A 16,149-nucleotide genomic window follows, 5' to 3' on the forward strand; every position below is an offset into this window, starting at 1 on the left:
TCAGCTTCTTTGCATCTGTGTAAAAAGCTCATTCACTGATAATATACTCCAATGAAACCACAATAATGTTTAAAACAAACACGGTGTACCAGCCTTGGAAAACTATAACAGTCTTGGAGCTTCTCGGGCCTGCAGATACTGCATCCAAAAAACGGGTTACATAGAACGTAATGGATGGAAATTTCCCCAATTGACAATTTTTCATTCTGAATTCGCCCTTCGCCACTCACCTTTCACCATTTCTTATTTCCCACTCACCGTTAGCCATTTCCTACTTCCTCAATTTCTCATTTTCATTTTCATTTGCCCTTTCCTTTTTTCCCTTTTCCATTCCCCATTCCTCATTCGATATACCTCACTTTCCATTTCTCATTTCCCATTCTCTTCCTCGTTGTCTATTTCCCTCTCCCAATTTCTTGTTTCCTGGTCCTTGTTTGCTCTTCTTCATTCCTTGTTCCCTGTCTCCTGTTCTCTCTCCCCTGTTCCCTGTTCGCTGATCTCGATTTTCCCCGGGAGCAGTGCTACAACCTCGTTTCCAGGGTCTCATCATTATTTTGCTTTTCCATTCGTCAGGAAGACAATCGATTCGTGTGGACGGTCTGCTACAATCAACAGTACATGTGCAAACAGCTAATGGCGTGACACTTTTGAGAGACACCCGAAAGATATTCCTATTCCCGTCCTTTAACAGGCAGCCCAAAAATGCTAGGTTTACTACCATTTCGGAAAGCTAATTATTTGGAAAATGACCAAAAACAGTCGCAAGAAGTCCATTATGCCTGTTTTCGGGCAACATTGAATTGTTCCATGTATCACTAAAAAGCATTTTTTTTAGTTTTCTGTCAAAAGACTTTATTCTGCCAGCTTTGAATTTACCGGGACTTCGCATAAAAATTATTGAAGGCTGTCAATCTGCAGGAATGACGTGACGTCACATCCGGTAGGGTATCCCATTATACACCAAAAGCACAATCTTAGATCACGTGGTAAGAGGCACGTCTTCAAAAATATGGCGGGGTTGTGTGTCTTGGAAGGTAAGAAAATTTGGCGTTTTTCTGTTTTTATTTGTTTCTCTTTGCCCTGTTTTTACATTGTCATAAGTAAGATGTATGTCTTCAAATTGAAAAGTAACTAGCAGAAGTTAATTCAAGTGGAAGGAAGCGTTTTTTAGAAGGTGAATTTGAGCATATGTCAATACATAACACTTCATTGGGGCTTCAATATTAGGTAAACTACTTTTAAAATCACTAGGCTGGTCTTTAAAATAAATAGCTGTGCATATTTTTGAACCCATTTGGAAGCTAAATTGTAGGGCTTTCATTAACGTTTTCAGCAGTAAGGCGACTGGTTTCCACTAGTGGGCAAAACTATTTGAAATGAACTTCTTTATAAGAAACACTCTCCTCTAGATGGTCAAACCAGGCAGGCAAAATCCCCAGGCGGGGGAGGGGGGGAGGCACTGCCATATATGGGCTGTATAGGTATGTGCCGCTGTGAAGGGTATGGTTTTCAAGCAGTTTACTCTAGGATAGGGTATATAAATCAGAGCGTTTGGGTCTAGATTAGGGTATAATTTTTCAGAAACCTGACTAAAATCAAATTGGCAAGTTTAAATTTAGGTAAATCAGCCTCAACAGTGTTGATAGATGGGGGGATTTGGAGAGTTTACCTAGTATAGGGTAGCAAAATTCAGCTGAACTAGCTCTGGTTTAGGCTAAGGATTCCAGGTTCCCAGCAGCACATCCCAACCAGAAATTCCCAAAGTACCCCCCCCCCCCCCCCCCCAGGGCAAAATCTTCCTCACAGCTGGTCAATTTTGCCTAGTGCCTGGGGCCCGTTTCTCGAAAGCCCTGGAAACTTTTCCAGCCCATAAAACCATAGCAAAATCTCGAACCTTACGATTACAGAGCTGTTTTATTCACATATTCTTAATATGAAGAGAAGTTCCCTTCATATAAGAAGTTTCAGGTGTATACACTTCTCCGTCTTTAGATATAGATGGACCAAAAATGGCTTCATGGGTCCGTAAAGTTTCTGGGGCTTTCGAGAAACGGGCCCCTGGCCCTTAATGACACTCCCTTTGAATTGTTGATGTTATCCCTCTAATCAAACATGTATGACAAATCTCTTAATGCAGGTCCAGTTTTAGCCCTACATTATATAAATACATATATTATTATTATATGGCTAGCTCCCTGAGCAGGCCAGTGGCACTATCTTGCCTTTCAGGGTTACATGGCGCGATGTCTGACAAGAAAAAATTGTTCTTTATCCCATATAATAATTCCTATATTGACCAAGCTTGTTCGGTCAAGATGGCTAAATATTGGCCTTGTTCTTTGTTTGCATGCTATGGACCTTGACTATGTTTTGGTCCATAACCATGCAAAAAAAAGAACTTGGTCAATATCCAGCCATCTTGACCTCATGCTTCGTTAGAAACCCATAATTTTATGTAATTGGACTGAGTGGAGCACAGTTTAGGGTGTAATTGTTTGAGTACAGGTAATTTCAAATTGACCGAGTGTGCAGGACAATGCTGCGATTACTTATAATTCCAACAATAACAAATTTCAAGATTAAAAGAGTCTTTAATTCTAGTTACAGGATCTTATATGAGTCCTATTTTACCTCCCCAGCATACATTGTACATATCCTGCATTCAGTAGACATTAAGATTATTGGAACCTTTCAAGTAGTTGTCGTTATCTGCATACTATTTATAAACAAAGTTTGCCTTATCCTGTTGTTCTACTGTTCATCTTAGGACTGCAGCCTTTTGTGTCATATTTGCAGTTTTTCCAGTGCTTACCAGGATTGAATGCTTTTAAAGTCTTTCCTCTTTCTTACCAGATTGAGATCAGAGAAGCAACAATAAAGTTTATACAGTGAAACTTATATGGAAAGAAATTCACTTTGAGGCATTAGATCCCATAATAGGTGAGTCCTGATTTCTTTGTGTTTGGTTGGAGTGGTTATTAATTTTTTTGCTACTTGTACTAGGAGTAATAACACAATGCTGCCAAAAATGAAATTAACAGGGAAGTTGTTGTTGGTCTAATACATGTAGTTAGTGTACTGGACTGCACATTAAGCAGTCTTTGGGCAAGAAACTTTGCTCTCACAGTGCCTCTCACCACCCAGGTGGACAATTGGTACTTGGTTAATTCAATGCTGGGGCTAACCCCGTAACAGACTGGCATCTCAGCCAGGGGTTGGGAAGAGTAGAAATACTTTTCAGCACTTTTGCTTCCAAAACCAGCATAAGCTGTGGTGTTTTAGATCGCTTGGCCTGAAACAGATTCTACCTTACCTTCATTGTCAAACCTCTTCCTTAGTAGTGTTGAAATGTTTTTAAGGAAATCTGCTGACTTATTTTTTATGGGCTGTGTAGTTTGTAAAACTTAAGAGATTAAGGCTGTCATAAAGGTTAAAACGTTTCCTGTTTCTTGTTAAATTCAAATCAGGGAAACAACAATGAAAGTATATGCTGAGACTTGAGAGGGGAAAAAATCACGTTGGAAAAAATCACGTTGAAACAGTGGATTCTGTGGTAAGTGAGTCACAATTTCTTTGTGTTTGGTTTCATGTACTAGACATGCCTGAGTGCACAATGAACAGAGGGGGACATTGGGGTTTACGGTATTGTGGTATTGGACAATTGTGGTATTTCGGTAATTTTAATCTCCAAATGTGGTATAATTGTGGTATTCTCCAAACCTACAGAATGCAGTTTTTTAGCATGTATTAGAAATTATCCTCTAAGTCCTGCAATGTTTTCCAAGCCTTTTCCAGTTTCCGATTGGACATTCCCAATGAAACTTAGCTCTCATGGAAATGGAAAACTACAATTCCTTGTGTTGCAGTCAAAAAAGGATAAGTTTTTTTGTTGATCATTTAGCCAGTACACCAGTGGATGTTACTTATTTTGATTATTTTGTCTAGAGCAAAAATTACTTGACTTTATGTTCATTAACAAATTCTTAAAATTGCTAAATCTGCTCTAAAATTAAGATACAGAGTAGTGGTTTCGGTATGACATCGAGTTTCGACTCAGTATTGAAGTATTGCGGTATTTGGTGATATTTTTTTGTGATATTGTGGCATTTGTCGAATTTTTTTGTGATATTGTGGAGTTCAGAACCCCCCAATGTCCCCCTCATGTATATGTAGGTGGAAGGGATGTTACTGTTTCATGGTTTAGCTATGTCAAGAAACTTGTTATGTGGCCATACTACATCTAATAGGCCTTCAGGGCAAGGGTGTACAAAAATTCCTTAAAACTGCAATGCCTGGGATACCATTGTTGACGAGTATTCTTTTGTGGGAGGAGGGACAGAAATCTAGTGTTAAGCACTCTGGACTGCAGATCAAGAGGTCTAATTGGTTTTAATAATGGTTAGGCTCTCTGTGATGTGTTCTTGGGCAAGACACTTGACTCTCACACTACCTCTAAATGGGTACTGGGTAAATTTAATAGACTTACATGTAACAGACTTGCATCCCATCCCATCCCATCCCATCTTATCCCATTATTGCCAAATCTGATAAGTTATTTTTAATTGTGTAGTGAGTAAAACTTAAGAGATCAAGGCTGTTATGAAGGTTAAAATAGTTCCCATTTTTTACTAGATAGAAACCAGAAGGCTGTGTGCTGAGGCTTATGTGGAAAAAGATTCATACTGAGGTAATAGATTCCACATCAGGTGAGTCTTTTTGTTTCTTTGTGTCTAGTGGGCAAAGTTGTCAGTGACACAATTATACCTGCGCTAGGAAAATTAAAACAAATAGAGATGTTATTGTTTCACAGTTCAGCTATCGCACTGCATTGTGTTCTTGGACATGACAGGTTACTCTCACAGTGCCTCCCTCCCCCCAGATATACAAATGGGTACAGGGTGAATATCATACTGGGGCTAGCCCTGCATTCCATTGATGCTATACTCAAACTGGAATAAGCTGTGGTAGTTTGGATCACTTGGGCTGTTGAAATCTTTACCTTACCTTCAGTGCTGAAACTTCCCCTTGTAGCGTTTAAACTTTAAAAATCTGAAGACTTATTTTCAATTGTGTAGTTTGTAAAACTTAAGGAATTCCATAAAAGTTAAAAAATTTGCACTTTTTTGGCAGATGCCTAACAGAAGCAAGGAAAGGGCTATGTGTCAAGACTTAAGAGGAGAAAGAATCAAACAGAGACACTGGGTTCCATAGTAGGTAAGTCACAATTTTATTCATGTCTTTTATCATGTACCAGAAATTAATAATACATTATTATTATTGCACACAAGGCAGGCAGAAGATTAAAACAAACAGAGATGTTATTGTATCATACTGTTCAGCTACAGTGGAACCCCACCTTACGGTCACCTTGTCAATACGGTTACCTCATTATTATGGCCACTTTTTTTTGTACCGGCAAAGCACTTATATATTTTCTGATAGGTCAGGAAAACCCTGTTAATGCAGCCACCCTGTTAATATGGCCTCATTATAATATCCCAACCTGTATAATCCTTTACAATTTTACCCCATTTACTTTATGCGGCCACTCGACCCAGTTATGTTCATCTTTTCAATCTAAATATTGTACATATGAACTAAATAAAGTTTCAATTTTTTGAAAATTCTATCTACATTCCAGATAATTATAAAAGAACAGTTGTTCAGAAGTGCAATTGTGATATATCTGTTACTTCTGTTAAGATCTCACTCAATTTAGACCAAATTGTTAATACTGCCAAATTTTCATGGCCTGTTGGTGACCGTATTAGTGGGGTTGCACTGCATGTCTCTTAACAAACCGTTATATGGCCAACGTATACCTTAGCCCTTCGAGGGTAGGGTTCACAAAAATTCCTTAAGACTGCAATGCTCGGGGTACTGTTGTTGAGGAGTACTGTTTTGTGGGAGGAGGGACACAGTGTACTAATGGTTAGTATACTGGACTGTACATCAAGCAGTCTGGGTTTGAGCCAATGGTTCGGATCTCTGCATTGGGCAAGACACTTGAGTCTCACACTACCTCTATCCACCTAGGTGTACAAACACGTACTGGGTAAATTTGATACTGGATACTGGATGACAGACTAGCATCCCATCAATCAATCAATCAATCAATCAATCAATCAATCAATCAATCAATCAATCAATCAATCAATCAATCAAACTTCATTTAAAGAGGGTGACACTTGATAGTGAAAAAACTAATGAACTTGTGGCCCTCTATAAACATTGTTACAATTTAAATAAAACCTATTTTAATTAGTAACCTAATTAAGAACTTATTTAAAACCTAATTAAAAATCACAATGTCCACCAGATTTAGGCAGAATAGAAATACCCATTTTCCACTTCATGCGTCAGTGACCTGGATAAGCTGGGTTGGTGTGGATCACTTAACCTGATGGTTTAGTTTTTGAAATTAAGAATGATGGATGTCATAAAGGTTAAAACATTTCCTGTTTCTCGCTAGATACAAAACAGAGAAGGAACTATAAAAGCTGTGCTGTCTTAAGAGGAAAACGAATCAAAGTGAGACATTGGATCCTTTGTTAGGTGCGTCACAATTTTCTTTTAAAAGGAAGAGTTTTTAATCACTTGATGGTGCATGTACTAGGAATAATTGTACACATTGCAAGGAAATAATTTAAACGAATGGCGAAGTTATTGTTTCAATTTGAGTGGACAAAGATAGGGATCTTATCCATGGATGTAAAAAAGCTCTGAACTGCCTTGTATGCTACACGAGAGTAAAGCATGTTTTCTGTAAGTACGCTTGAAATAACTTTCTTGGTTACAAATGTCAGTCTCATCATATGCTAAAACTTTCACAATGGGAGAGAAATGCTTCATAACTACGTTCAAATCACGGAGTTATTTATTTGTTTTTATTTTTTGCCGTGACAATTTTCGGATTTTCACCGTTGTGTGAAATTCCCTCAGGAGTTTCGGATACGACTGGGAAATGTTCTAGAAATAGCTGTCAAAAGGAAAGTTGCCTTCAGTCGTAGTTTCGTAAAAGCCGTCGTGTGAAAAGTTTAAGCGATAGGTGTTGGGTAGTGAGAAAAAAAAAAAACATAATTACTTGTAATTACTGTAAAATCTTTTATAATGTACTAATTACCTTGCATGCACCTCTTAGGAAAAGAATTTTGCTTGTTTGCATGAGTATTACATTTGAACAACAATTTGAATTTTAAAGCAACTTTGTCTTAATATTCGCTTGTGTAAATTTTTTAATTTTTGTTTGCATTTGGTCATAAGCGTCTGGCAAATTACATTACCTTTATTTTAATACTTATTTTAAATGTGAAGCAACCCGAAAGCTTTTTCGTTTAAAAAAATTTCACGAGTTATTCAAGGATGGTGACTGCTAACCACGCATAAATTCATCCTCGGGAAGAAAATGCAAATATTGCGGCCCGTTTAGTCGCGAACATTTTTGCCGTAAAATTTTTAGTGTGCTATTTTGCTAGTAAGCTTTTAGACCGCAAAAGTTGCTAGTGAAAGTTAATTTTAGAGTGCTATGTTTTAGCCGGTGCTATTTATTTCGTTTTGCTGCTTGTCCGCGTTTTATGTTCTTCTTAATATCATTATGTTAACTCCCTGTATTTCTTTGTTGATGATATCACCAAACGACAAGCGCATTCCCCATGAGAGAATTTATACTTGTAAACTTTAGTCGAGTATACACTGTATGTATATTTTGTTCTTTGGGTTCCAGTAAACCCATTGTTAATTGAACGTTTTATCTGTCTTTCTTTCAGGCTGTAATCTCAAGTGTACATGCAGCGACATTAACATGGAGAAAGAAGCAAAGGAAAGCAAAGACCTTCGTTTAGATGTTTCTATAGTGGATCACCTTTTAAAGTAAGGTAGATTTACAAGACAGAGTTTATCTCGATTGAGTTTCTTGCGAAAGATTGTTAGGGCGGAGCTCGTATTAGCGATTTCACAACAAGAAGACATCGGAATTACTTTCAAATTGTCTAGCATCTGCCAAATTGTCTCGGATCTTGCTAGTTTTCGAGGAAGGCATGAATTGTATTTCGAGTTTGTAGCTTTAGAATAAAGGTAGAGTATTAGCATTACCTGGTTTAGTTTTTCCGAATCGTCAGCTTGGAAGTCTCGTTATTAAACTCGTTGAAATTACTGTCTAATTATCTAGTATCTATTCCACAAATTTACGGAAATCTTTCTAGTTTTCGAGGACGCATTGAATTGATATAAATGTTGCGCTTTTAAAACGGCCAAGAAAGAAATCGTAAAGAGGAAAAATTGTCCTTAGAAAAAAAAGTCTGCAATTTTAAATGGTGTCTGGTTTTGAGTCAAACATATACTGAGTCTTTTGGCGGAAAAAATCAAGCACTATGTAGGATTTTTCCCATCAAACCTCACAGTACATGCTTGAACTCTGGTTAGACTCTGTTCAAAAGCGCAGAATTTTTTTTCTTTTTGGCGACCCTACATAGTCAAAGAATAGTAAAAGAGATAGCCTACATTCCGACTTGTTTCCAGGCCCTTTTAAAAGCGCAATTTTTTTTTATTTTGTTTACTTATTCAAATTGTTTGTAAAGAATTTTCATTGCATGATAAAAAAGCCAATAAAAGTTATATTGAAGACGCGTGTGTAATTGACTTCTATTTGCTGAAGTATTTTTATTGTCTTTAATATTCTTTAACAATGCTAAAATAATGTACACAGTAAAAACCAACACTTGCTGTTTTCATTTAATCTAATTTTATTGTTTGTATTGCAAAACAGTGAAAGTAAGTAATTAATTAGGTGAAGATCAGTTGAATTGAAGTAAAACGTGTGAAGGAAAAAATCGCGTTTAAAAACTAAGACTTTTGGCGGGAAAATTAAAACAATTTGCACAGCGTTTCCCCTTACAACTTTTTTGAGAAAAATTTAAATAGGTTACCCTTCAGAAGTTTTTGATCGCGAAAAAATTCTCAAAGGCAACAGTTAACAGAAAATCCCATCAAAAACTACTGCATCACCTGGCATTGAAAAAGCAATTTTGATTGTCAAGGTTGTTTTTTGTTTCGTTTCGAAATAAGTTTGCCAAAGTCTTAAAATTTCATTTTTCATCGAACTTGACGATGGTTCTTGTACGAGGTGACGCAAGAGTTCCTCAAGACAGGAAAAAGATGAAATGACAAATGGATCAAATGGGCCACAAAAAATTTACACTCCGACATGGATTTTTAAATCTAGCAAAGCGAACGTGAAATACCGTTTAAACTAACCGAGTTTAATTTTATATCCAATCGTGTTTAATCTGCAACTGTTTGTAGCTTGTCATTTCATATCTTTCTCTGTCAGGCGATAACATAGATGGTACACTTCGGATCAGTTGCACAGGAGCAAAAACACTCGTAAATCAAAATCCAATCATTGTCTCCCCGCAAAATTACCAAATTTCAATGGTTTCTAACCATTTAAGTTCCGAAATAAGTTACATTTTGTCTTCCGATGGGACCGTTCGCTTTGCTCTCTTTTCCCGTGCAACAACCAAAGTGTAAACACCACAAAATAATCAATATCTGGTAGCACAAAGATGTTTATTCCTAAATAAAGAAAAATTTCTTCGGCCGGTTCAGTATATTTTATGACTAGTCAAGTCAAAACAATGTCGAAATAATCAACCGTGAAAATTTAAATCTCTTGTCGAAATGTTTTCGAAAATATTTTACCATATTCTGAACAAAGCTTACGAAGGAAAATGCTTTTCACTTCTTTTGGAAGTCTAGAAATTTTAACGTTAGAAATGACAAAGGAAAACAAACATGTTTTACAAAGGCGCCACGAGAACTGTGTATAACAAGGCACGTTTTTAATACTAATTGATATGCAAATATAATCATCCTTGTTAACAAATTTGTTCCTGGTCCGTTTTGGTTATGGTTGTCACAAAATTGTTGGCAGCCATTTAAATCTTAAAAAAAATATAATTGCAATAGCTAATTTTAAATGTTCACTTTGTGGTAGATGTACTAAAAGTTCTCTTTTTGGAGGTCATTGGTAGACAATTGCTCAAAAACTAGAGATAGCAGAATCGACTTTGATTTGCAAATGTTCAAGTAGTTACAGAACAGAAACAGGTTTTAAATTTTCAGTCGAACTCCGCAGGCCTGAACTCGTTCATACTTTCAAGCTGAAAACATCAACTCTCCTCAACGATTGCCTTACTTGGTCTTACTTGTAGTCCTGAGAATTTAGTAGCACATCAAGACAATAATTCCTAGTCGATGATTTTGTTCATCACTTTCGCTATACTTGTCTGCTTTTTTTAAAACACCTTTTATAAACCAGATATTGATCTTAAAGGAATGGTTAACCTTTCAATATCTAGAGGTTAAACTAACGTTGACTCGTCTTTAAGATGGCACTTTCTGAAATTAAGAGTGGTAGTACGTCCAATAACCTGAAGATATTTTCAATTTATTTTAAAGTAGCTGTGGTACAACAATGTGCAAGAAAAGCTTTGATTTACAGCGAAAGACAACTATCTCGGTAATTACAATAAAGATTCTCAATGCAGTTTGTAATCTCTGAGAAATTTCCCTTATTCCCAAAACTTTCGTTACTATTGGGAAATCTTCGGAAGTCTTCGGAAATTTTGGAGTGATCTCCGGAATTCTAACGTCGGCCCACCGATCTTCGGCGATCTTCGTTTTTGGCCAGAGTCGAGTGTGTTTAAGGTTGTTGGACATGTTTGCAAGTAGTTTTCATTGTTCAATTGTGTAGTCATTTGATTAATTTAGATTACCATCCGTACTCTTTCAAGAGTAATTTTCATGGTCCTGGCATTATGAGTTTGACGCTCGATGACAGTTTAATTTTAATAGCAGCAAGACAATTTAATTTGTTACAGAATTATTTCGTTTGTTCCAAAATATATTTTTCCGTTTCACGCTACAGGCATGCGGTCACACAATACATCTTCGAGATTATATTTGATCTGAAGAGAATAAAATGTGTGATTTTTATTCTAGCAAGATAATTTATTTGCTGTAGAGTTAATTTCGTTGTTGCCAAATATATTTTGTTGTCGTACAGGCCATTTAAATCTCCTCTTGCCTAAAAAAAAAAGAACTGAAAAATCAATGTTACATTACTTCGTCGATTCCGAAAAAAAAAACGCATGCGTTTTGATCACAAAAATCAAAAAAAAATTTAGATGGTGTTGCCAAATATAGTGCCACCTTAAAAACTCAACGTTGTTTACCAACTTAAAATATTTCGTGAAATCATATCGACCAAAATGGTGGCTACCAGAATCGCGACCTCGGATTAATTACGGCCCAAGGTTAGCTATTGAAAAATATATAGCAGTCTTTCGAAACAAATAAATACCCCGACTTTTTCTACTAGAAAAAAACCCTCGACAACTAATCCTTACAACGCAAGCGTCAAATATATTGCCACCATTTTGATTGAAAGTTACGAAATTAAAATTCTTATCTCGTGGTCATTTCCAATGTTGAATATAACCATTTGAACTCCTCGTGAATTTCAATTTCTTCTCAATTTCGTACGCCGGATCATATACCAATGAATTCCATCTTCGCCGTTAGGCCATTTTCTGTCCTTAAAAAGAAGACAATAAAGAGAAACATAAGCTTTTTCTCGGGACAAATGTATTCCCAGGATACACTATTACAACTAGGGCAAGCAGCGACGAAAGCTCGTATGAACCAGCTGCACGTGGTAACGGTTTTCAACTTTCCGGGAGCAACACGCAACGAGAAGAACAGGAAATATCAAACAAATTCAGCGCACATCTTCCAAACTTGCACAAAGATTATCTCTTAACCCTTTGCCGACTGAAACATTTCATCTCAGTGATTGCAAAACTACGACTATCTGGAGTCTGAACGAAGATGTGTGCAGGACTGCGAGCGAAGGGTGGAACTTAACTTTCGGAAAGTAAAAATTGTTCCGTTTGGTGAAGGGCAAAAAGATTAAAACATGCACTCACCATTAACATTTAAATACTTGTATCTCGTCGTGCTCTATCTTCTTCTAAGGAAGAACAAGGCCAGATGCGACATCACCAGGAACACATAAATCCACGTCTTCACGCTTTGACCAAGTGTTTGGTTTGACGCAAGTTGCACAAGTAGTCATGAATATTGATTACAGACTAGAACCAATCTCTGACTAAATCGTCGCTGCATATTTTCATGACTTGGATTTTAATTCTTATGCAAAACTATTGTATCACTTCAAAAACATCACATCTTTCCATTTTTAGGCTTTATTAAAACAGTAACACGTGAAATTAAAATACATTTGTAAAGACTGACTCACGCGGCCGTTATATTTCGTTAAATAAACCTTTTCTGGTAATCTCATAAGTCGATTTTTGCAGGTTTTCAAATATCCCGTGCTAAGACCTGGTGGCCTACGAATCAAAGCTTATAATAAAGTACAAGCTAGAAACTATTTAAAAAGAAAAGAACTACTTGAATTAAACTGGTTTTAAAGTCTGATATTTGCATAACTTTATTACTTTTAAATGTTGTCATTTAATGAAGGCATTGTAACAAAATCGAGGTATTTTCGTTGGAAATCATGGGCTCCCTTGTAGATCCCAACTACTTTCCAATTGCATTCACAACCCCGTGGGCTTTTCACAATACACTCCGGATCCGGCTTGTGCATTTCCTCTTACTTTTCTCTTTCCGTTTCTTCTTCTAATCCCTGCGCTTCCCGCCACACGCAAAGTCGTTTATTCATCCATGGGTCTCCCTCACTGACATCCGTGAACTCCTAGTGGAATATAGTTGTGCTCGTCCATTATGTCGTGACCTGCCTGCGTTATGCGCCTCACGTGCATTGTCGCGGGTGTTCTGCGTTTGGTTATGGCTTCCCTCAGTTGTGCTTTCAGATACACAGCCCCGTGCGTTAGCCGCGAGTACCCGGCGAGTTCCTTGCGATGTCGCTCATACTTTTGTGGTGAGTTTTCCAATGTCTTTGCCTATTTGTTACAATGTAGGTTTCCTCTTGCATTTCGTCATCTGTTTCTCTATGCATTCTTCGCGTGCATTCTATTTCCCTTGCGTTTCTCAATACGCAACCCCATGCGTTCCCCTCGGTTTCATGGTGAGGTTTCTCATACGTCCCCAGTGCATTTACCGTGGGTGCCCCTATGTGTTTTCCCGCTCGTTGCACCACGCGTTTCCTGTCAGTTCCCTCTTACATTTCCTGTGCATTTACCGTGGGGTTCCCTAAAGTCTTTCTTGTCCGATACTCCGTGCATCCGTTGTGCGAATTGCGCAATTAATCTCGGTTCCCCATGCGTTCCCCATGCGTTCCCCGTGCGTTCCCCGTGCGTTCCGCGGGTGTTTCCTCGTGTCTTCAGTCATGTTCCCTAATGTTTTCCAATGGATTTCTCGATGGTTTCCCGGGTGGTCCCTGCAATATTCGATGAACCTTCCTTGCGTGTGACACCGCGGCGTCGGTTTGCTCACTCATGACACAGCGCTTTTCATGTGCGTTCACTCGTGTGCTTCCTCGCACGTTTCCTTTTGAAATTTCCGTACATGTCCTTTGCTCCCCTTTGAATTTCCTGTGTTCCGCCGGCGACTTCTAATGTTCCCCAGGGGTTCCCGATCGGGTTTTCTCCCAGTACCTTAGCCGTACATTCGTTGACCCTTGTGTTCCTTCACAAATTTACTTTCGATCTTTTTAAGCGTTCCCTTTGCATTTCGTGTCCGCTCGAAAAGCTGCCTGTTCCCAGGGCGTCTTACAACGCAGTCAGTCAGTGAAAAAACGAGGCATGGATTAAGAGAAAAATTCAAAAAGCGTAAGATAAGCGCTTCGAGGTGAAATGGATCTGAAATCTGAAATCTGGTGAACTTTATCTCGCTCAAAGGCAGCAAAACATTCCATGACAGAATTTTGGTAAATGTATAGGATGGTGTGAAACTAACAAATGCGACACTTTTCATGTATTGTGCTAATTGTGCTAATGATTAAAGGAAAACGAATCGAACTCTGGTATAGCCCTTGCCTAGTTAGTTCCTGTCGGGCTTTCTCCTAGGTCTTCACGGTCGATTGATTTCGGTGACGTATCCGAGACGACACTTTTCGCCCCAGAGCACGTGACCCGAAACGGTTGACCGAGACGAAATATCAAGGCCTAGGAACTCGGAAAGTATTACCCTATCAGATGACGACAGCGTTCAAGTGTGCTATTCTTGGTAGAAGTGGGAAGCTACTTAGTTCCACTTGATTGCGCTGAGAGTTTAAGTGAGCAGAGAGAACACTTTTTTTCTTTATAATCATTCCCATGGGACCACGTCATACTGAGACACTTAAAACATTTCGTTGATTGGCCGTTATGAATTAAAGTAACTGGGATTACCGTCTAATGAGGCGCATAATTCAAAAGGGGACATCGGAAACTAATTTTGGAAATAAAGTCCTTACTTGTTATGGCAAATAATAATGATGCATTATATTGTAAAAATACAATGATAAAGTTGAAATGCAAATGAAGAGAGTGGTACAATTGAACCGACCGTGAACATAAAAGATATGTAAAAAACTCCAGGTGTGGAAGAGTTTGTTGAAAAGGAAACTGCGTCACCAGAAAACAGTTTGGACAAGACATAACAGAGAGAGGTTCACCCGCTGAATTAGGTTGTAAACTTAAGCCAAAACTGAATAAGTTCAGTAAGCGATGAACTCGACCCAGCTAAGCGTTGAAATGGGACCGCCTTTTTGCCCAATTCACGTTTCCCTAGGAAGAAGACTTCCACCTTCTGCTACTGAAGCTAAAGCGGTTTTAACTTTCCTCACCATCATCAACATACTCGCCATCCCTTTCACGACTGTTTTGAACGCAATGGTAATAGCGGCCGTGAAAACAAAAGCGCGGATGAGAGCCAACAAGTCTAACATACTACTCGCGTGTTTGGCCACAACCGACTTAATGGTGGGTGTAGGTGTTCAACCCGTGTTCACGGCGTTAATGATAACAATCATTCATGGTGACTACACGAGTGGATCCTGTACAGTGGAAGTTGCTACACAAAGGATCTCCAATCTTGTATGTATGGCTTCCCTTGTTCACCTTGTGTTAATTAGTGGAGAGAGATTTCTCGCAATGAAGTACACTTACGAGTACAATGCCGGCCTGGTCACTGAAAAGCGTTTGCTTATTGCTTCCGGTGTAGGTTGGCTCTTAACTCTTATTCTGTATATTCCACTTTTCATTGACAAAACTGTATTTTATCGCCTGAATAACGCTTTTGTTGCCTTATGCCTCGTTACCATTGTGCTCTGCAATATCACGGTGTTCCGCGAGGTTCACCGACACGAAAAGGGAATTTCAAGTCAGCAAATAACAGAAGAGGCAAGGCGAAAATTCCTGAAAGAGAAAAAAGCCTTTAAACTTACAGCTATCATATTTGCAATGCTGTTCCTCTGTTATATGCCTTTGTGGACATCGAGAATTATTTTAGCATTCCATCGGAATAGGATGTCTACAGAAACAGTGTATGAATGCTTGTTTGTAACCTCAACGTTCCTAATACTCAACTCGTTGGTTAATCCAGTTATCTACTCGGTCAGAGTGAGACAATTTCGCGTGGCATTTGTCGAGTTAACTTGTAGAACCGCAAACATTGCTGAGGCTGAACAAATTGAGATGCGATTGTTTGGCTCACCGAACGCTGAGGTCAGACTGGAATCAGGACAGCAATGCCACAAAACAACAAAGCGTGGAGCAGGGCAAGAACCTTAGGTACACTCTTTCTTTTTTATTAGAATATGTTTTATAAGAATACCGAGGCTGAAATTTGCCAAATTTTAAGTATATTTTAAGAATAAACCCGAGACTGAGATGATACAATTGTATATTTTTAACTAAACCGTAAAAAATTCTTTCTTTGAACGGCAAAACTGGCCAAAAAGCAACAGAAACAGCACTAGCGTATGTTCGATGCTAAGAACACTTCTACAGGAAGTTAAGTGCGCGATGTCAGGTGTTGATGCCAGCAGGCTGGCTCCAAAATTACTTAAACAGCATGCGGACACCAAATACATTCGAAAACAGAAATATCATACGCTATAATCTAAGAATATTCGCAAGAATATTTTCAGCTTAAAATCGGCAGAAAAATAGGAATATT

The 16,149-nt window shown here is 38.2% G+C and overlaps 1 protein-coding gene and 1 long non-coding RNA gene across 6 annotated transcripts; both read left to right on the top strand.

The window, feature by feature from the left end:
* The first annotated feature begins 8 nt into the window (after nt 1-8).
* LOC110042807 (uncharacterized) lies at nt 9-8,620 on the top strand. Of its 5 annotated transcripts, none has more exons than XR_016207151.1 (7): nt 9-1,034; nt 2,854-2,940; nt 3,468-3,553; nt 4,637-4,687; nt 5,131-5,214; nt 6,473-6,555; nt 7,767-8,620. It is a non-coding gene; the product is annotated as an uncharacterized LOC110042807 (long non-coding RNA). The 5 variants fall into 5 exon arrangements; XR_016207154.1 differs by having other exon boundaries at nt 10-1,034; nt 4,633-4,687; XR_016207153.1 differs by having other exon boundaries at nt 11-1,034; nt 4,637-4,706.
* Nucleotides 8,621-14,361: 5,741 nt separating this feature from the next.
* On the top strand, nt 14,362-15,950 carry LOC110042808 (melanocyte-stimulating hormone receptor-like). Its single transcript, XM_089289301.1, has one exon. The coding sequence runs from the start codon at nt 14,697-14,699 to the stop codon at nt 15,759-15,761; it is 1,065 nt and encodes a 354-aa protein (XP_089145427.1). The 5' UTR covers nt 14,362-14,696; the 3' UTR covers nt 15,762-15,950.
* Nucleotides 15,951-16,149: the final 199 nt, after the last annotated feature.

This window comes from Orbicella faveolata, unplaced genomic scaffold (assembly GCF_042242905.1).
Source record: "Orbicella faveolata isolate gen_17 unplaced genomic scaffold, um_ofav_v1 contig_2, whole genome shotgun sequence".
NCBI classification, from domain to species: domain Eukaryota; kingdom Metazoa; phylum Cnidaria; class Anthozoa; order Scleractinia; family Merulinidae; genus Orbicella; species Orbicella faveolata.

Bases quoted from the DNA above. Each gene is read 5' to 3' on its own strand.
- LOC110042808 (XM_089289301.1), top strand. From the start codon at position 14,697: ATGAACTCGACCCAGCTAAGCGTTGAAATGGGACCGCCTTTTTGCCCA.